The 22,263-nt window shown below is 48.7% G+C and overlaps 1 protein-coding gene across 3 annotated transcripts in view; it reads right to left on the minus strand.

The window, feature by feature from the left end:
• The window catches only part of HHLA2 (HHLA2 member of B7 family), a 348,356-nt gene extending 330,098 nt beyond the window's left edge, over positions 1-18,258 (minus strand). For all 3 annotated transcript variants that reach the window (XM_078665810.1, XM_078665808.1, XM_078665809.1), the window contains exon 1: positions 17,510-18,258. In XM_078665810.1, the coding sequence (XP_078521936.1) occupies positions 17,510-17,572 (63 nt within the window). In that variant the 5' untranslated portion in view covers positions 17,573-18,258. The remainder of the gene's footprint in view (positions 1-17,509) is intronic.
• Between the last annotated feature and the right edge of the window lie 4,005 nt (positions 18,259-22,263).

Raw genomic sequence — 22,263 nt, forward strand, 5'->3', positions numbered from 1 at the left:
CCGATTCGGTAATTGACATTCATTCCTATGGGCCTGGTGGCCCATAGGAATGAATGGCAATTACCGAATCGGTAAATACCGATTCGGTAATTACCGAAATTTACCGATTCTGTACTTATTTAAGAAGAATTACCTACATCCCATTTGCCTGTTCTTAAATACCGAATCGGTATGATTCGGTATTTAAGAATCGGTAATCTGGGATTACCTACATCGGGCCCATAGTCTCTTCTGCCATTGAAAACACACAAGGCCTGCAGGTGCTAACTCGGTCGGGGTAATAGTGCAAGGCCAGTCCTGCTAGGTGCTAACTCGGTCGGGGTAATAGTGGAAGGCCAGTCCTGCTGTTGCAATGTGACAGTGGAACCAGTGCAGGGCAGCGCTTGAGTCATTCCTGAGTGAAAACATAAAGTTTACTTCAGAGACATTCACCTTTCCCTTGTTTTTATGGACGAGCTCGCAATTGGGGCCAAAGAGAAAGCGGTCATACTTTCAACATATGGAAAGCTCTTACAACAAATGCCGCCTGGCAAGATTATGCGTGTTTTGTGTAAATTATAACATTTTGTAAAAGAACACCTTTTTCCTGGGTTTAAAGAAATCAAGTTAAATCTGAATATAATAATAGGCCGCATTTCACCAGGGCCCATTTTGTTGAGCTTGTGTTGGGTTTTGCATGGTGGGTCAGTGGGGCGTGTATTCCACATAGGGACCATGCACTTGATTTTGTATTGAGGGTCAGTGAGTCACGCAGGCTGGCGAGTGCTATATGGTGTTCTGGGGTACTGGCAGATAGAGTGGCGGCAGAGCCGGGTCGGGAGCTTTGCCGGTGGTTTGGCCTAGCACCTGGAGTCTGGCCCTCCGGTTCGTTGATTGGGGCGGCTGGCTCGGAGACTCGGAGGGGAGCTGTGGGAGGCACCGGGCTATGAGTAGGCATTTCCCGGTGCCTGACGGGGACCGGATCAGGTGATGGTACGTGGGCATGGGTGGACCGGGTGGGGGGTCTGATGTGATCCACTGTTTTTCAGACTTGGAACCCGGTGGATAGTGCAGGCTCTGCTGGGCAACACAGCTTTACATTCCGTGTCGGGGCTGCAATTTCAGTGCCACATCCGTGCGCACGGTGTGTGCCAGGTACTTGTGGAGCCGGCGAGGGGAACTGATGTCTTGATACATTGGCAACTGGCTGTTGTCACAGCGGGCACCTACGCGGGAGGTTGTAAGTGGGTACCTGTCTTTGTGGTGTTGTGTGCACCCAGTCGGTTCTCTCCTGGAGGTGCTCTACATACTTGACGACGTAGTAGACAGTTTGAGACGTGATCTGATGTAGGAATCTGGTGGTTGCGGTGCAACATGAGGGGTGTGTAAGACGCGGGGCTGGATACATCAACTTGTCTGCTGCATTGGTGTGACTGTTGCATTGGAGGTACCTTATCAGATCTCTGTACAAGCCGGAGCATATCATTGGAATGGGGCATTCAATGGGTTATTAGCACAGATGATTTGCTCCTTTGTGTTGCAACCATGGAGTGGAGTACAGACTTCGCATCTTCGTGGTAGATGTGGCAACCGGTGTTGCTGATGGCTGGGATCGGAAGTTGGGGGGGCATGCAGGTTCCTGGGATCCAGACGTGCAGTTTTGGGGGGCAGTTTGGTGGTCCGCATGGCTGAGGAGCCGGGTAAGAGCTACGTCGGGAACGCTCGGGAGTTTTTCAGATTATGTAATGGTCACTTGGTTTGCGCATGGGGTGTGTACATCTGGGGTGCTATTGGTGCTTAGGCGGGGTGTTTAAGTGCCTGCATCGCTAATCAGGTTGGTTTTTTGTGTTGGAGCGAAGTTCATTGTGCTGAGGTTGGAATGGGCACACCAATTAGGGGGTGCCCCAGCGGGCTGCCCGGGGCGAGGCGGCTTGGCTGCATCTCGTGTTTTTAGATGAGTCATTGTGGTGGCTCCCGTGGTTGGGCCCGAGCTTTGCGAGGTCGCTCAACATTCTGTGGTGCGGCAGCAAATCACTTTATTTCGTCTTCTGAGTCTTTCTTTAATGCAATTGGATTATGTAGAGTGCTCAGATTCTCCCAAGGCGTATCGATTGTCTGGTTTTGATAGGTGGGCACCGGAAAGCAGTGAGTGGGAGTAGCATGCGCGCAATTTATTTTTAAAATTTTATTTTTAAAGTTTTGTATAGCGCTAGCTCGACCCGTAGGTATCAGAGCGCTTTAAATACACGCAGTACACAGCAGGAGGACATTACAATTACGTAGTAGGCCGACAGTAAGGAAGCAAACCATAGATCCAAATACAACATGGGAATGAATATGCAGTACAGCGGAGGGGGAGACAGCAAAAAGAAAGGGCGAGAATGACATCGACCGGTCACCCTCTATCCATGAAAGTCCAGGGAGAGGGGAGACAACTTGGATAAGGAAGACTGGGTTAGTTGACGTTGGTCATGAAAGTATTTGTTTAGGAGATGGAGTTTCAGGTCCCTTTTGAAACAGGAGAAGGAGGGGTTGCATATGAGGACTCCAGGGAGAGCGTTCCATATCCTGGGAGCATTGCCCGAGAACGATCGGTATTGGGTACTTTTCTTTTTCACTTTTGGAGGAATAAGAAGGAATGAGTTGGTGCTTCTGGATTGACCTGCTCTAATCAGTTTGTTGTTTAAGTAGTTGGGGGTAGGAGAGTGAAGGGTTTTGAGTGTGATGCAGGCCAATTTGTAGATACATCTCCCTTCCATGGGAAGCCAATTGAGGCAGTTGAGAGCTGGAGTGATGTGTTCAAATCTTTTAACTCCAGATACTAGTTGAGCTGACATGTTCAGCACTGCTCTTAGAGGGGCTAGGTGAGCTTTAGGAGTCCCTGTAAGGATGGCGTTTCCGTAGTCGATTTTGGAGAAAACTAGGGATTGGACCACTGTCTTGAGGCCATCATGAGGTAGAAAAGGTTTCAGTTATTTGAGGTGTTTTAGAGAGAAAAGAGCACTTTTTGCAGAGTTTTTGATGTGGGCCTCCATTGATAAGTTCTTGTCAAGGGTGATGCCTAGAGACTTGACTGAGTCGGATAGAGTAAGGGGGCAGTTTAGGGCAACCAGATTCTTGAGCCACTCTTGGATTGGGCGATGGTTACTTTTTGGAGAGAATAGGATTAGTTCCGTTTTGTCAGGGTTGAGCTTTAAGTGGTTAATGTAGAACCAAGTTTGGATCTCGGTTAGGGTAGTATTAAGGAGTTGAATGTCGCTGGGAGACTTGATCCTGAAATAGATTTGGGTGTCGTCCACGTAAAGGTAGTAATACACTCCGTTTTTTTTCAATATGATTGTGAGGTGCTCCATGAAGAGATTAAAGAGGGACGGGGAGAAGATCGAGCCTTGCGGAACCCCAAGTGTAACTTTAGTTGGTTTTGAGAGACAGGAGTTAATTTTAGTTTGTTGCGAGCGATGTTGAAGGAAGGAGGTGAACCATTTTAGTACTGTGCCATTGATGCCGGATCGTTTCGACAGGGTCTTCAAGAGGGCTGGGTGGTTTACAGTGTCGAATGCCGCAGAAAGGTCGATAAGGATGAGTAGGCAGGCATCTCCTTCGTCTAGGCCTTGTGAATGTCGTCGGTGATGTTGAGCATAGCTGTTTCCGTGCTACAGTCTTTTCTGAAACCAGACTGAAAAGCATCAAGGAGGTTGAACTCATTAATGTGATTATTGAGTTGGAGGAGAACACATTTCTCTAATGTTTTGCAAGGAATGGGAGGTTAGAGATAGGTCTGAGGTTGTTTAGATCATTAGGGTCAGCCCCAGGTTTCTTGAGAATGGGTGTGATTTGTCCTAGTTGAAGGGAGTCTCGGACACAGCCTGAGGTGAGAGAGGCGTTGATGATTTTTGTCCAGAAAGGAGAGATGGTGTGGTTGAGTTATTTTATGATTGCGGAAGGGAGGGGGTCCATGGTGTGGGAGGAAGGTTTTAGATTCGAAATTATATTGAAGACCTCGTTTTCCGACATTAGCTCAAAGTCGGACCAGTGTGCATTGTTTTTGAGCTGGAGGTAGGTCTGAATGACCTTGTTAAGAGCTCTTTCCTAGTGGTCCAGGGAGGTTGAAGGGGGTGGTTAAGGGGGAAGGGGGGTTAGCAGTTGGTAAGAAGGATTGATCAGTTTTAGAGACTTTATTTGTGAAGAAGGTGGCAATTTCTTCACATCGCTCATTGGTGGCTTCGATTTCTTGAGAGGGAGTGCAATTAGTTTGGCTTTTAACAATGTTAAAGAGTTCTCTTGGTCTGTTTTTCACTAGATCTAGTTGGCTGCGGAAAAAAGATGCCTTTTCATCGAAGATGTGTTTTTTGTAAGACCGTCAAGCAGATCTAAGATGTGTTAGGTGCAGGGATGAGGAGTTTTGTCTCCAAGACCTTTCTGTTTTGTCTGAGTTGGGGCAGTTCATCATTCAGCTCCACATTAAACCAGGGGTTTGATTTGGTTCTCCTCAGTTGTTTGAGTTTGAGAGGAGCTACTTGGTCTAAGACCTCTGCCATTCTTGAGTTGAAGTGAGAAGTGAGGTCATCAGCCGACCATGATGAGGGATGGAGTTGAAGATGGGGAAGAATCTTGGCTTCAAGTTCGGATAGAGGTATTTCTTTGATATTTCTGGTTAAGAGTTTGGGTTTGACAACACAGATAGGTTGGAGGTTGGCAGGTGTGTCAATCTTGAACCGAATGAGGTGGTGGTCGGACCAATCAATGGGAGAAATCTCTCTCAAGGAGATCAGATCGTTGTTTGTTATGATCGCATCTAGAGTTACACCTTTGATGTGGGTTGGTTTATTGCAGAGTTGCTTGAGGTTATTGTGGAAGACCAGTGGTCCCTACCTCGTCGGAAGGGCGGTGTAGTCGGGGGGGTGGTCACCGGACATCCTCTCTTCGCCCACAGGATCCGCTAACCCACGAAGACCCGGAAACAGACCAACAGGATACCGGAAGCGGAACCCTTGCCGGCGACCCGGAACCCGACCCATCTGGAACCGGAAGCTCGTCCACTGCAGTCCGCCGGGAACATAAAAAAGACGGCAGGAACGGGGAAACATCGTTCAGCCCAGCGGACTCGTGGCAGGAGACAGCGAACGGCGCGGAACCCCCGACGGAGAGCAGAAGGAAGGAGGAGAGCGGAGAGGAGGCGGAGATTGGAGAAGAGAACGAGGAAGAAGACCTGTGGACGGAGGATTGGTGGCGACCTCCGGAGGTGGCTGGAGAGCGGCCGTAACTCGGATGAGAGTTACGGCGGGGCACGTGAGTACACTCTATCCTTCTCCGTGTCCCTTAGTGTAAATAGTGTAATTGACTGTAAAATCTTGTATATAGAGACTCATGAGCACCCCGCACTCGCCTTAGTCCTTAAGAGAAGTATCACGAGCACTGTACGTAAAAACCTCGCACTTATCCCGGACACCTCCCATCACACTACCCTCCTGCTTGCTGATTGGTCTTATCCCTACCTACCCTTCCCACCTTCCCCACAGTCATAACCTGGCCCTTCACTTCCCGGTGACGGTGGAAGTACTCAGTAGTCCTTACTGGACGGGACTAACCCCTGTACTCTCTCTCTTACATATCTCAGAGGAGACCCATCAACCGGCCGTACCCTGACGACAACAGAGGACCACAACCCGGATATCCACTCAACATCCACACCCTCCCGGCTGGGAGCTTCTCGGCGGCATTTCTTCCCTGCAAACTCTTTTGATCCAGACTTTGTGTGCACTGTCAACAAATAAATCCTTGACCGTAGCTCACTACATTCGGCCTCCCCGCCTGTTATTCCGGTCCGTCCAGCCCACAGTTTCACAGGTGGTGTCAGAAGTGGGATCCGCCGGAAGCATGGAGGCCGCCGTCAAACACCTAGCAGAGAGCCAAGAACAGCTTGGCAAAATGATGGAACGCTTCCTGAAAACCGCGGAAGACGATCGGGGTCAACTCCATGACGTCCTTAAGGGACAGGGGACCGCTCAGGATCAAGCCCTTGAAAAACTGACCACAGTCATGGGGCAACAAAGGCCCACAACCTCCTTACCATCAGTAGTCCTCCAAAAATATGTCTCGGGTGAAGACCCAGATTATTTTTTTACAAATTTCGAGCGCCTGGCTCAGGCAGCAGCGTGGCCTGAGGATCGCTGGGGCCACTATCTGGGCCCTCTATTGACTGGTGAACTGCAGGCAGCGTTTCAGCAGGCCAATATCCAGGGCCTGACTCCCTACCAAGACATAAAGACTTGTATTCTAGAGAGACTGGGAATCGATGACGAAACCTACAGGGTTCGTCTGAGACAGGCCAAAGAGGGACCCCAAGAAACGCCACGGGCTCTCTCATTCCGGATACAGGACCTGGCAAACAGATGGTTGAAACCTGCCACAGCCACTAAAGACGAAATTCTTTCAAAAATATATCTGGAGCAGTACCTGGCGTCTCTACATCCGGCCACCCAAAAATGGGTGAGACAACACGCCCGCCTGACCCTGGACAGCGCGGTGGAGATAGCCAGTGCCTATAGTAGAGCCCAAGAGTCACAACGGGTCAAAGAGGAACCTCATCCACGGATTCCACATGGCAGCCACGCACGTCCACAAAGACTTCCTCCCGCGGCCAGAAGACCAGATCCTGCTTCCCTGCTGCCCTACCCAGTCATGCCTCGACCTAACCCACCTGGTCCTCAGTGTTACCACTGTGGAGGGTATGGCCACATAGCTCGTGTGTGCCCCCAAAAAGAGGAGCCCATGGACATAGGGATGGTCCGGAATTATGTATGTCTTACCAACGAAGTCACCCCTCCGCCGTTCCGCTGTCCGGTGAGAATCGAGGGACACCGGATGATGGCATTGGCCGACACGGGATGTAGGCATAGCGTCCTCCGACCCCAGGAACTACCCCATCCTGTCGGACCACTAACTGGAACGGTCGCTATCAAGTGTGTCCATGGAGACACCCAGAGTTATCCGACGGCCCAAGTACGGGTACAACAACAGTCTGATGGGGGTAGAATGCTAACAGTCGGTTTGGTTCCTAATCTCCCTGAACAAATCATATTAGGTAGCGACTACAGTGGTCTTCCCCACCTCCTGGAAGACGCTACGGACTCCCTAAAGAGGTGGTGGGCGGAGGCCCCGTTTCCCCAGGGTTCTCCTTCAGCGAACTCTCCTTCAAAACCTGGAAAGACCAAGAAGCAAAAGAAAAAAGAGAAAAGGGCCTTTACTGGGGCTTATCCTGCTCAGGTTGACGTTCACCCCTGGGAAACTGACCGCGAATTCCGAGCCACCCAGCAAGAGGACCCCGTGCTGCAGGAAGCCTGGAATCGTGCTCTGGATAATGAGGATCCACTGCAAGTAGGTCCTTACTTCTTTCGAAAGAATGGTCTCCTCTACAGAAAAGGGGGGCCACAGCTCCCAGCCCAGTTAGTCATCCCAGGATTGTTTCGGGACAAAGTCCTATATCTGGCCCACAGTCACTTGCTGGGAGGGCACTTCAGTGATGAAAAAACGGGGCAAACAATCCTTGAAAAATTCTACTGGCCGGGCGTACACGGTCAAATAAAGCAATACTGCAGGGAGTGCACGGTCTGCCAGAAAAATAGCCGGTATCGGCCCCCCGAGTCCCGCTCCAGCCCCTTCCTCTTATTGATGTGCCTTTCTCCCGAGTAGGGATGGACCTGATAGGACCCCTGTTGCCCTCTAGGACGGGGTGTAGATACGCCCTGGTGTTGGTGGATTATGCTACCCGGTTCCCGGAGGCCGTCCCTTTGAAACAGCCCACTACCCAAAACATCGCCAAGGCCCTTATCTCCATCTTCAGTAGAGTAGGGTTCCCTCGGGAGATCTTGACAGATCAAGGTACGCCTTTTGTGTCCTCCCTCATGCGTCAAGTCTGTGCCCATCTGGGTATTAAACAAATAAGAACCTCGGCGTATCACCCCCAGACCGATGGGTTGGTGGAGCGCTATAACGCCACCCTAAAGACCACCCTCAAAAAGCTGCTAGGCCTTGAGAGTAAAAGGTGGGAGGAGATGCTTCCTCTTGCCCTCTTCGCGATCCGTTGCAAGGTGCAAAGTAGCACCGGGTATTCCCCATATGAATTGTTATATGGCCGAGCCCCTAGGACTCTGTTAGACATGGCCCGCGAGGCATGGGAAGCCGAGCCTGATCGAACCCGTCCCCTCCCTGAATATGTCGACAATCTCCGAACCCACTTAACCCAAATCAGAGAAATAGTGAGACAGAATATGGTAGCCGCTCAGGTCTCCCAGAAACAACAGTATAACAAAGGAACCAAGGCCCGTTCATTTAACTCTGGAGACCTGGTATTATTGCTTCTACCCTCCTCCGACCATAAACTGTTGGGACAATGGCAGGGCCCCTTCCCTATCTTAAGACAGGTGACTCCCGTCACCTACGAACTCGATATCGATACCACCCGAGGGGTCACCCAAATATACCATGTCAATCTGTTGAAGAAGTGGGTGGGGCCCCTCCCTGTTCTGACAACCACTCCCTCTCTCCCCTTTGAGGGCTGTATTGATCCGGACCTCCCGGAAAGGAACAAACAGGACCTTAGACAAGTCTTATCCTCTGTGCAAGCAGTATTTTCCTCCATGCCCGGGCACTCCACCATTGTGGAGCACGCCATTCACACCGAAGCAGGGAAAACAGTGCGACAGAGACCCTACCGGATCCCTGAAGCGCGAAGGGCGGTCATACAAGAAGAGACGACCCAGATGTTGAGGATGGGTATAATCGAACCGTCCAGCAGCAGTTGGAATTCCCCAATCGTTCTAGTACCCAAACCCGATGGCTCTACACGTTTCTGCATCGACTTCAGGGAGGTGAATAAGATCTCTGCCTTTGATTCCTATCCCCTTCCTCGAGTAGACGAGATGGTAGAGCGTAAAGGTAAAGCCAAATATATCAGTACCCTTGACTTGTGCAAAGGGTACTGGCAGATCCCTTTAAAACCCGAAGACAGACCGAAAACGGCGTTTTCAACCCCTGAGGGTTTATTCCAGTTCAGAGTGATGCCCTTCGGGCTCCATGGGGCCCCGGCAACTTTCCAAAGGGCCATGAACCTGGTCTTACGACCCCATACCAGCTATGCCGGGGCATACCTAGATGACATAGTCATTTATAGTGACAGCTGGGAACAACACCTACACCATTTGCAGACCGTAGTACGCTCCCTTGGTAAACACGGCTTTACCATCAACCCTGCCAAAACCACCTTGGCGGCCCAAAGTGTGAAATATCTGGGTTATCTATTGGGAGAAGGGGTCATTTGCCCTCAAAACAATAAGATTCAGGCTATTCACTCCATACCCTTCCCTCATACCAAGAAAGAACTTCGAGCCTTTCTCGGGTTGCTGGGGTATTACAGGAGGTTTATTCCCAACTTTTCCCAAATAGCCGCTCCCTTGACCGACCTGTTGAGAAAATCCTCCCGAACCGAAGAGAAGTTACAGCAACCCACTCCCCAGCTGCTGCAAGCCTTCGACCTCCTCAAGCAGTCCCTGTTGTCAGAACCCGTGTTAATCCGTCCTGACTACTCCCGACCTTTCATCCTGCAGACAGACGCCTCCGATCAGGGTTTGGGGGCCGTCCTGTCTCAGCAAGATGCAAAAGGGGTCGAAAAACCAATACTGTATCTCAGCCGAAAGCTCTTCCCACGAGAGCAGAACTATGCGGTCGTAGAAAAAGAGGCTCTAGCGATTAAATGGGCTGGGGACAGTCTCCGGTATTATCTGGAGGGCCGGGAGTTCCTCTTGTATACGGATCACGCCCCGCTGGAATGGATGGCCCGTAACCGGGGCCACAACGACCGGGTACTTAGGTGGTTCCTTTCTCTGCAGCCTTTTCGATTCAGGACACTACACCGAAAGGGACTAGACCAGGGCAATGCAGATTACCTCTCCCGTTTTCCAGCTACGACCAACCCTACTAGTAAGACAGCTAGGGAAAGGGGATGTGGAAGACCAGTGGTCCCTACCTCGTCGGAAGGGCGGTGTAGTCGGGGGGGTGACACCCCCACACCGGGAGAAACAGCGTCCCTTGGTCACCGGACATCCTCTCTTCGCCCACAGGATCCGCTAACCCACGAAGACCCGGAAACAGACCAACAGGATACCGGAAGCGGAACCCTTGCCGGCGACCCGGAACCCGACCCATCTGGAACCGGAAGCTCGTCCACTGCAGTCCGCCGGGAACATAGAAAAGACGGCAGGAACGGGGAAACATCGTTCAGCCCAGCGGACTCGTGGCAGGAGACAGCGAACGGCGCGGAACCCCCGACGGAGAGCAGAAGGAAGGAGGAGAGCGGAGAGGAGGCGGAGATTGGAGAAGAGAACGAGGAAGAAGACCTGTGGACGGAGGATTGGTGGCGACCTCCGGAGGTGGCTGGAGAGCGGCCGTAACTCGGATGAGAGTTACGGCGGGGCACGTGAGTACACTCTATCCTTCTCCGTGTCCCTTAGTGTAAATAGTGTAATTGACTGTAAAATCTTGTATATAGAGCCTCACGAGCACCCCGCACTCGCCTTAGTCCTTAAGAGAAGTATCACGAGCACTGTACGTAAAAACCTCGCACTTATCCCGGACACCTCCCATCACACTACCCTCCTGCTTGCTGATTGGTCTTATCCCTACCTACCCTTCCCACCTTCCCCACAGTTATAACCTGGCCCTTCACTTCCCGGTGACGGTGGAAGTACTCAGTAGTCCTTACTGGACGGGACTAACCCCTGTACTCTCTCTCTTACATATCTCCGAGGAGACCCATCAACCGGCCGTACCCTGACGACAACAGCCCCGCAGAGGACCACAACCCGGATATCCACTCAACATCCACACCCTCCCAGCTGGGAGCTTCTCGGCGGCATTTCTTCCCTGCAAACTCTTTTGATCCAGACTTTGTGTGCACTGTCAACAAATAAATCCTTGACCATAGCTCACTACATTCGGCCTCCCCGCCTGTTATTCCGGTCCGTCCAGCCCACAGTTTCACAGTTATATATTTCCAGAAGGTTGGAAAGGTTCAGGACAGTGTAGTGTTCTGGGTCGTTTCAGTGTATTTTGAGGGCACCCAAGAACACGTCTTTGGTGTCTGTCAAGGAGAATCTTGTTATGAAGTCTGTTAGTTCTTCTGGGAAGAGTGTACGCTCTCCTGGAGGATGGTAGATAGTGTGGAATTTGATTGGTGGGGTGTCCTTGGTAGTGAGTTTGACGCCTAGGTATTCAAACGAAAGGTATACTGCAGGTTTGAGTTTGGTAATCTGTATTCCATCTCTGTGCATGATGGCTAGCTCCCCCCCAGTTTTGATCGGCCTGTCTTGTCTGATAAGGTTGTACCCTGGAGGGGTGAGAATGTCAAGAATGGGGGTTGAGTGGGCATTGAGCCAGGATTCAGTGATGAAGGCGATGTCAATTTCTTCTGCGAGAAGAGCTTCAGCAATGTACGTAGCGTGTTGTACTGCTGATCTGCAGTTTAGGAGCATGCAAGAGAGGGGACGGGGAGCCACTATGATGGGGGAGTTAGGTGGATAGGGGCGTACTGAGCAGGGGGTCTAGGCGAGTGGACAGTATTCGCTATTCTGTTGGGGCCGATAATAACAGGGATGTGGACAGGGGCTGACTTCCGGTCCAGCGCTAGGTGCGAGCCGAAGAATTCAACAGGTTTCGGTACTGAAAAGGGTTGGCTATCCCTGTGGGGATTGAGGACCTGGCTCGTTGATGGGCTGGAGGGACGAGAGGTGCGCTGTGGGGCTAAGTGAGATGAATTGAGTGAAGTAGGAGCACAACACTTCGGGGGAAGGGAGCACCGTGGCTTGGCCCTGTTGAGAAGGTTTTGTTGTAGGTGAAGGAACTCAGCAGCAAGGGAGTCAATTTTCTGCTCCATTCTTTTCAATTGCTGTGCTATAGAGCTGAGAGAGTTTAAGGTTTTAGGCAGGGGTCAAGGGTGACTCGGGTCAATGGAGGGAGGTTGAGCAGGGGTGAGTGGTTTGAAGCGGTCCATGGGATTAGGAGAGAAGTGATGTTGTAGGTGAGGAGTCTGTATAGTTAACGGATGCCTGAAACCACGCCGACCGGCCGAGTTGAGTAATGACTCACGCGGAGGGACAACCTCCTTTTCTTACCCAAGGTGGTAGTAAATGAAATGAGAGCTAACACAAGTGCGCGATGATCTTGGGTAGAAAAGTTCTATCTGCTTGGAGAACGAGGGTAGTAGAGGGGTAATTTCTGATAGGCACTAGGTTGTAATCGGAGCATTGTGGACAGCGGAAGTGGCGTATTCCTGATTGCTCTGTTCATTCTTCATCCCTGGGGCCCCTTCCCTGCCCCTCCCCCTCCCTATTCAGCATTAGCCCCTTCAGCGTGGAACACTCTGGTGCTAGGGGGCAAGGTATACTTTGCGCATGTATGCTGGCTGAAATAGAGCATGCTCAGTCCTTTACATTCACGAGTCAGAGCCGCCCTTATCATAGGATCTTCCGGGCATTCAAGGGTGGCAGCATGCTGACGGTTGACATACTTTCTTAAAATAGGGCTGCCTTGGCTATTTGCGAGACCTATTGGCTTTGCCAATGCTTTTTTAATTAAATGTTGGTACGCCTCACCTTCTTACCACTACCTTCAGTGGTCCAATTTTAACTACTCGGAGGAAGGATGTAAAGCTAACGCCTTTAAACCATGGACGGCAGTACGACACTCAATAGGAGCTGTCATTTAGGCTTATCTTCTGGTCCTTTTATCTCCTGATGGGAACTGGAATAAACATGGTGAACCTGTTAGTCGTGTTGTTGTCTAGGATCATCTTCCTGTTGCCTGAGCGACTCGTGCAGTTTTGTGGTTTGAGTGGACCCGCCATTAGTTTGGGTGAGTGGTGGCGTCCTCGGGGAAACACTGGAGCAGTGGGCTTGCTTTGCCCTTTTAATGCGACAAACATGGGCACCATTTCTTTCACCCCTAAGACCCCGGCGCCGGGCCTCGACAATGAGCTGGCAGTGGCTGTACACCTCTCGCGAGGTTTTGGTGAGCAGCAGCCCCTCATTCGCGCGGCTAGAGTCCTCCTGGTCGTCTGATGTTTTTCAGTGAGACGCCTGACACTCTCCGCAGGACGTATGTCACGAGCGGTGACACAGAGCTGCCACAGAAGGTCCCAGGAACTCCAGCATTAACAGTAAGTGGCACTGAATAAATAAATCAACGAAATTATAGCACACAGCTCAGAGTAAGCTAGGAAACCGGCATGATTCCAAAGTCAAATGGGGCCTGAGGAACGCCAGAACTTTATATAATGTCGCACACTGAATGCATGAATGAATGATTGAATTTGTAGCTCTTCAGCTCTACAGGGTAAGCCACAGGCAGGATCTGAAGTCACGCAGGGCTAAAGTACCTCAGCACCAAAAGTAAGGTCACACTGAACGCAAGGATTCATCTACTTATAGATCAAAGCTCTAGAGGGTAAGCCATTTCTGCGTTGACCACACTCTTTTTTGCCTTTCATTCTATCCACACTGGACTCATTTTCACAACGTATGCTAGCATCTGTAAATTATACTGTTGCACCCATTGTTCCCTTTCATGCTGTGCAGTGCCCTGACACCTGAGCTGGGTATAGAACCAAAATGCTTATAAATACCAGAACTTAGCGGATTTGCATGCGGGATAGGTAACACTGAAGATGTTCACATTTTAGATAACTTGGCTGGGACCCAGATACGTCACGTTGTGTCTAATGCAGCTCTGTGCTGGTGATAACTGACAGTGAGGTATGGTTGTATTTGTGAACAATTCATTTTCCTTCCCTATCCTAAATTCTACCTAACACACAGGAAATCAAGAGCACAATCCTAAAACAACTAATGCACAAGAAATAATAACCAAAAAGTAATAATAATTGTACTAACCTACTAATTACTAATCTTGGATCTGGAGTAGCGCGGTACTTGTTGCAGATAACGCTTACAATTACAATTTTGATTTTGTAAGACACTGTGAACTTCTGCTTCAATTACTTACCGGTAATTGCATTACTCTGAGTCCTACTCCCTCGCTTCCCTTACTTACAAAATTGAGGCATCCCTGCCTCACCAGACACCCGTACCCACGTGATTTGTCACGTGGGGACTATATATAGCCCCCTCATACCTCCTGGAATACCACACAGATCGAAACCATACCAAAAGGTTGGCCTGGACCATCAGGGAGGGAGGGAGGGATGTAAGTAAGGGAAGCGAGGGAGTAGGACTCAGAGTAATGCAATTACCGGTAAGTAATTGAAGCATTACCTCATCGTTCCTCCCTCGCTTCCCTTCCTTACAAAATTGAGATGTACAAAGCCAAACAGGACAACCAAAGAAGGTATGCAAAAAACAGGTTTATTAAAAAACACAGAAGACCAGGGAAAAACCACTATTCAGGAACCATAGTGGAAAGAACCCTGTGTCCAAAGACATCAGCACAGTCAACCTCCTGTCCAATCCTGTAGTGAGAGGCAAAAGTCAGCGGGGACGCCCAGGTGGCAGCCCGGCAGATCTCCGAAATGGAAGCCCCTTGGACCTCCGCACAGGAAGCAGCCATGGAGCGAGTGGAACAACCCTGAACCCCCAAAGGAGAAAGGTGACCCCCCTCTTTGTAAGCCAAAGAAATCAGTGAACGAACCCAACGACTCAAGGAAGGAGTAGAAGGACGCAAACCCCGATTCACAGGACCAAAATTAACAAAAAGGGAATCCGAGAGACGGAAAGGAGCGACCCGCTCCAAATAGACCAGGAGAGCCCTCCGAACATCCAAAGAGTGAAGCCGGACCTCAGACTCCGAGGACGGAGAATCAAAAAAGGAAGGAAGAACCAACTCCTGATCCCTGTGGAACTGAGAATCCACCTTAGGACGAAAGGAAAGAATCGGCCGCAACACGATTCTGTCATCAAAAATCCGACAAAAAGGGTGCTTGGAAGAAAGAGCACCCAGTTCACCCAGGCGGCGAGCAGAGGAAATGGCCACCAGAAAGAAGGTCTTGAAGGACAAGAGGCGCAGATCTACCGAAACCAAAGGCTCAAAGGGAGAAGACATCAAGGCGTCCAAGACCAGAGAAAGATCCCAGGTCGGAAAATGCCGCAGAGGGGCAGGAAGAACATTACACAAACCCTTAAAAAGGCGACTGACCAACCCCTCAGAATCAGAGAGATTGCCCCAAGAGCTCCGAAACGCCTTAATCGCCGCTGTAATGGGGCATCAGAAACAGCCAGCCGAGGATCATCAGCACATCCGACAGCCGCCGTCCCCTATTCCGGCCTCCAGAACCGGAACTACAGCCCCAGCCACTCAGGGCCGGTGACTCCGTCACCCGGAACCTGTTCGCCCAGCCGCCGAAGAGTGCACCGCAACTCCTGCAACGCGGTGAGGAAGGCTCGCGTACTCCAGGCCGGCACAGCCAGACCCAGCAGGCAGCAAAAAGCGAGGGCGAAGCCCTCAGAACGTGAAGAATGACCGCAGCTCCGCAAAACGGCCAGCGCGTGGGACGCGCGTCTCATAATGGTGAGACAAAAAAGAACAGGAGGTATGAGGGGGCTGGGGGCTATATATAGTCCCCACGTGACAAATCACGTGGGTACGGGTGTCTGGTGAGGCAGGGATGCCTCAATTTTGTAAGTAAGGGAAGCGAGGGAGGGACGATGAGGTAATGGTTAATATCACGGAGTTAAAGAAATGTGCGTCATTCGGTTTCTGAGTATTTCTGCACTTCAGAGCATTGCTAAAATGAATCCCATCATTTTTTTGTTTTTCTCTGTGAGAAGCTGAAAGTGTGACGGGTACGCCCAGATGTGAGCCGCATGGTTACTGTGTCTAGGACCCAAAGGTCACCTTCTATAAGGATGCACACAAACCAAAACGGCTTTGAATTTGCTTGAGTTTCCATTTGGAGAGAGAAGTGATCCAACAGTTCGGGTTGAACTGTTCCTATTGGCGGAGGGTTAAGCCTGATTTCCATACACCTGATCTTTGCCTATAAAAGCATAATCAGCTAAAAAGGGTGGACTGGAATGGAGCCACAGCAATTGCCAGTAGCTCATAATAATTCAAGCATTCCCTCCATCTCTTTTTTGGTCGAGTCTTTGCAGCGCATGCAGTATTGGAGTATGGCTTAGAAACCCCGCCCATATTTGTCATTGGCTTGTGTCCTTGTCCTTCATAAATTCTGTCTTGCGAGTCGTTATTATGCATGTTAGTCCCACCTTGGTACATCCTTGTCTGCGTTTGTAACTTCCCATGGCAACTGGTCCTTTTACTTCTGTTGCGACCAGGCGCGCAACACCCATTGGGCTCCCGGGCTGACACAGTTTTGCAGGCTGGCGGCCATCTAATTTCAGCCGCACCCGAGTGCTTAACAGGTCATTAAAAGACCATTTACGTGTAAATTAAGGGTTTGGTGTGTTTTCATCCCTTCTTTCAGTCACCCTGTCTATGGTTGGAAGGATTAGCCCCCCCGAAATATTTTTCAGCCCCCCCGAAATTTGGCTCTAGTTGCCCTCCTGGTTGCGACACAGTATGTCTTATTCAGTCTGTAAGCCCTCTTTTCTCTCATTGGTTGCTTCTACTGCAGGCCCAATGTGCTTTCCTCGCCATGTGCGCTTTCGCTTTCATGCAGCCCCAGACATTGGCGGCCACTTCTTCGAAGTGAAATAGGTCTCTCATTTACAAGAGTTTGAGCTAATGGCATTGTAAAGCACAATAGCTTAAATTCTTGTAAATGCGAGACCTATTGCATTGCAAATGCTTGTTAAACTAAGTGATAGCAAATCACAGTGGGTAATATTAAATACTTAAGAAGTGTCCCGTTACCAGTTTCTTTTTGTCATGAACTGCCTTTCCAGGTGACAAGTGCAAATGATTTTGCCTACGTTTTAGAATGTACTGTAGATACACCGTTCATAAACAAAAGAACTGACAAAATATGACATAAGCATTGCTTTTTATGTTGTCACCCTGGTTTCTGCGAGAATCCTGTTAGTAAAGTGAAGGATTTCGGTTACAAACTTGGAAAGAAACACTAGATGTGCCGCTTTTTTTATTTTTACATCCAAAAAAAGGGGTAACTTGCCAATGTAAACTAATTAAACGGACATAATTGCTCTGTATGCTACGTAGAGCTTACAAAATAGTGTCACTCAAGTAGTGACACAAAAAGGCACGGAAATTAAACACATAAGAAGACTACAACAATGCAAACGTCACCCATAAGCAAACGCTATGCGTCCGTGATATTGGTGGATCAACCTTCATGCTGACAAATGCTCGTTTCCTTACATGAATCGGCAGCGTATTCCGTCGGTAAGTTAACAATACTCTCTATTTCACAGTAGAAATATACCAACGGGTAGGAGGACAATATTTTCTTGTACGGCACAATGTTTATTGTTTTTAATTTTAATTGTAAAACTTTTAAAATTCAACAAATGAATTGCTGACAAAACTGAACAGAAAAAAAGCTCACCTGCTTCCCCACACTGCCCTTAGCTTTCAACTGATTTGTTTGTGTGGTTGCTAAGGTAGCCATAAAACTGTCGCTGTAGGTGTGAGCTACGTTACGTAACCGGTTTCAAACAATGGACCACAATGAAAAGCAATTAGAGGACACCGCGGAGCACGTGGAAAGGTCCAATTCATTTACCAGCTTTGGCATGACGTGATTTCGGCGGGGTATGCCTTTATCAAATTCCGCGGAGGCCAGTAAATTGCCCAAACCCTCTATTGAACATCATACGGTACTCCCATTGGTGGAAGTTCAGCTGGCCCCAGTTCGTTAATTGGGGTAATAGTGTGGTGTTCCATGATAAACTACAACTCCGAGCAGGCATCACTACTGGGTAAGTATCTCCAGCGGGCCCCTTATGATCTAAAAAAATGAGCGCTGTTATCCCTGGCAAAAAGGTGGTTGCGTGTACTTGGTAAATCCCGGTATAATCAATATTCTAATCTAGAGCTTTCCTGGGTCCCGATACGCCCTGCTGCCACAGTTACAAGAGTCCGCAGGGCCGCCAGACGCCGATTCAATGATCGCGCCTCTGCCTGAAGTCATGGACTGCTCCTGGCAGCAGCCCCTTGCTTTACTTGGTTGAGGTGGTCCGAGGCAATCCAATCCCTTGGAACTCCGACTACTTCCACCAGGTGGGGTTGGTGCAAACAATCGGGCACTGGACCCATTGTATTAGCATTTCCTTACGTCTTTCCATCCATAAGAGAGAGTCGCACTCAGGATTTCAAGGAAAATAAAGTTTTATTTGACTGCCCCTTTCAACCTCACGGTCTTTGTCAAAGTCACTCCTTGACCCGTGACCCGGAAGTGGCTGTGTTTAAATGCATTCAAAAATAATAAGTAGACATATGCACGTGCCGCAGTCTCAATACATGTGAAAACAGACTCATCACATTTTCAGCATTTCATATAGCATTCATAATGAACACAAAATTGCAATTCAATGATTATGATTTTGAAATGAAACGTGATACAACAACAATGCATATTGTCTGTCGTGCACCGGGGTTTGCCTAGTAAACACCAAGTGGTATGCGAACTGTCCTTGCGCTGTCAACACGAGTATGCTAATTAGAAACACATGCTCTATTCCCTGCTGAACTTCACACATCGCGCTGTCACCGCATGTAGGGAATATTAAGAGCTGGAGCTGCTTGAAATCTGCCGTAATAATCTGCAAATAATATAAGATAAAGAAGGGATGGGGAGTTGATATCTAATAGGGCAGGAGACAAGTGCCTATATAGCTCAAATATGTCTCTTATGATCTTCTAAAATAGAGTAACATGCCTAGTGGCTGTTCAAACTCGTGATGTGTATAATGCCGAGTGGCAGTGCGCTCCTGCCGGACTCCTATAAACTCATCTAGTGATCCTTACTGGTGAGAAAAACGCAAAAAGCCCCACTATTACTATACAAGGGAAATGCCTCTACAAAGAAGAAGCAATTCCCACTAACATTACCCCACCCTCGGTGCTATACAAACAAAAAGTGTGGATGTGAAGCACTCACGGCCAATGCAGCCCCTTTGTACAAGTTGATGATACAAAAAAGTGAGCGACCCAGATTACCCTTGAGGGCTTGGGTAATTAAATGAAAAGGTAAGAGTGCCTTCAAGGGAATTCGTTTAAATTTTTTTTTCTTAATTTACAATGTGGTTTCGTCAGAATCAATAAATCATCCTCTTTGGAAACAAATTCAAATCAATAAAGTTCGACAAAGACAAACATAATAACGTATATGACAAACAAACGCATAAACCAGGTGTATGAAAAATAGAAGTTTATCAAACAATTAAAAATGATTCATATGATATACAGGAAACAAAAATAGGACTGGAGGTTGATACTCAATTTATGTACAGACAACTCAACAGAACCTATAGACGCCTATCCCAAAAGTATATTGAAAAAACAAGCAGGATGAAGCGGAGGTCGACGTTTCGGTCTCCTACAAACTACTTGACGAGACCATCTTCAGGACTGGTGATATTTTCAATCTGTATATTACACAATGTAATAGTGAAAATTGTGTCTGTTGCGTATGACTTCCTCAACAGAACCCGCGTTGCGTTATTTGAATCGAAGTGTTAAAACTCCCGGGCAATTACTCATCAGAATCAATCTTTATTTTTACTGGACGGCCGCTAACGGTTGTAGCCAAAGTTGAACAGCATTCACGCCCGTTATAAACTTAATTTTTGATAGATGGTGTGAACGTAGGGTGCCGTTAGTCAAAAGCCAAAGTTGAACAGCATACAGGCCCGCACAGAGACGGGGCTGTCGAGTCAGAAAGCGCGACTTTGCAACCAGCTACAAGGGGCCTCAGTCAATACGGTCGTCTTCAATCGAAGCGCCACAATACGGGGGTCCTGTCTGCAGAATAGACTCCCTGAAAGATATCAGTATATAGTGTCCAAAAATCAGGCATCGATGGTATATAGTATCGTCTCTACCCTAGATGAACATGAAGGTCTTCCTCATGACTGAGTCCTCCAGGGATTTTGCTCTGCAGTCGGACAATGTACTCTGATTCCAGACGTTACAGACTGCATTTGGCTGGAATCCTGTCAATACCAAAATAAGATATTTTAGAACTGATGTCAGTCACATCCCTGTGCTCCAAATCGCAGTGCGTGGCTACTGTGTAGGTCAGATCCCTATTACTGACAGTGTGCAGATGTTCTAAAACTCGCTTTTTAACTGGAAAGATAGTGCTCCCAACATAGCGCAAATCACAGATACAGATCAGGACATTAACGACAAAGTCAGTGTTGCAATTGATAAAGCTTCGTATTGTTTCGCTTTTACCCGTTGGCAAGTAATACCTCTTAACATTGCAGCTGTTTCTACAGGCCTTGCAGTGACCACACTTATGGAAACCCAGGAGTTCCCTCCACCATGTTACCTGGGTCCTGCTGCTCTGTGTTAGGTCACTATGTACAAGTGTGTCCTGCAATGAGTGACATTTGCGATAAGTGATATGTGGCTTCGGACTAACCAACTTGCCTATCACCATATCTTGCCTGACTAGGTGCCAATGTTTACATTTTCTTTTTTGAAATGCCTGTGAGGCGTTGTTAAAAGTAGTTATAAGCCTCACCTCTTGCTTGGTCTTATTTTTTGTCTCAGGAACCAGGAGGCTATTCCTATCCCTTGTGGAAGCCTTTTCTACTGCTGCTCTGATGGTTTTTCCCATGTAGCCCCGTGTTTTAAAACGGCCCAGCATGTTCTTCTGTTCCCTAGAATAAACCTTTGTGGTACTGCAGTGACGATTCGCCCTGAGGAGCTCACCATATAGGATGCTCCTCTTCAGGTCATCCGGGTGGCGGCTTTGGGCATGTAGTATGCTGTTCTCGGCAGTAGCCTTTCTGAACAGACTGGTGTGCAAACAGACCTTTTTTTCCTCAACCAAAACATCAAGGAACTCAATCGTGGTGGCATGAATCTTACTGGTAAACCTAAGATTTAAGGTGTTAGCTGATAATCCTGTAATGAAATTATGTAGCAAATCCTGTGGACCATCCCATATCAGAAAAACTTCATCAATGTAGCGGATTCACAGTATAAGATTGTCCATGTAAGATTCGTTATCCCTGTGCAAAGGTGCTCTGCCTCCCAACACCCCATAAACATACAGGTATATATGGGAGCGAAGCAGCTTCCCATCGCAGTTCCGGTGCATTGCTTGTACCACTTATCCTCAAAGACTGGCTGACTGACTGATATCTTCAAAAAGGAAACAGTTGTTGTATAAACAAAATTGTAACATGTCCAACAATAACATGGTATGGTCGTGCATGGAGAGGGGCCTGTCTCGAAAGAAGTACTTGCACGCCTCAAGGCCCAGGCTTTGTTTAATACAAGTGTACAAAGACACTACATCAACCGTAGTGAGAATGTACGAGTCCTTCCAAGGGATTCCCTGTATTATTGAAAGAAAATCCATAGCATCTCTGCAATAGGAGGGCACATTGATCACATATTGGCACAGGAAGTAATCTAAGTAGATGAAGGAATTCTCTAAAAGGCTCTGGTTGGCCGTGAAAATAGGTCTGCCTGGTGGTTCCGTTACATGCTTATGCACCTTGGGGAGCATATAAAACACCAGGATTACAAGTTTCCTTACCAGCAGGAAAGAAACTAATTTTGGCTCAATATTCCCTGCCCGTGCCACATATCCAGCAATTTGTGGTAATCCAAGATGGTCTTGTTGTACTCCATTAAGCTAGAGCTCAGATAGCTCCCTGAGTACTCTAACTGATGTCTCTGATGTCTGGCCTCCATTCTGTACTTGTTAATATCCCACAGGAAGACATTGCCCCCCTATCAGAGGGCTTTATGACAAAGGTGTCTGCTTTACGGAGGAACTCTAGTCCCACCCTTTGCGCTGGTGTCAGATTCATGGCAAACTAGTTACTCTGTTTCTTCCACAATTCCATCAAACCAAACAGTATGCAGGGGCGTAACACAGGCCCCTGCAGCCCCTGCGGTGCGGGGGGACCCTCACCCTCCAGGGGGCCTCGTCAGCACCGCACTTCTGCTGGGGGGCTCTAGATTGAGCCTGGAGGGTCCCCTTCACGTACCCTGCAGGGGGGCCCCATCAAGGTTCGTTACGCCACTGCCAGTACTGTCTCATGGTATGTGTTAATGCCATCGGGTAGAGTCACAGGGTTAGACTTGGATTTGTGCTTAAAATCATTCCTGGACCTG

The sequence above is a fragment of the Lissotriton helveticus genome, chromosome 11 (genome assembly GCF_964261635.1).
Source record: "Lissotriton helveticus chromosome 11, aLisHel1.1, whole genome shotgun sequence".
Lineage (NCBI taxonomy): Eukaryota > Metazoa > Chordata > Amphibia > Caudata > Salamandridae > Lissotriton > Lissotriton helveticus.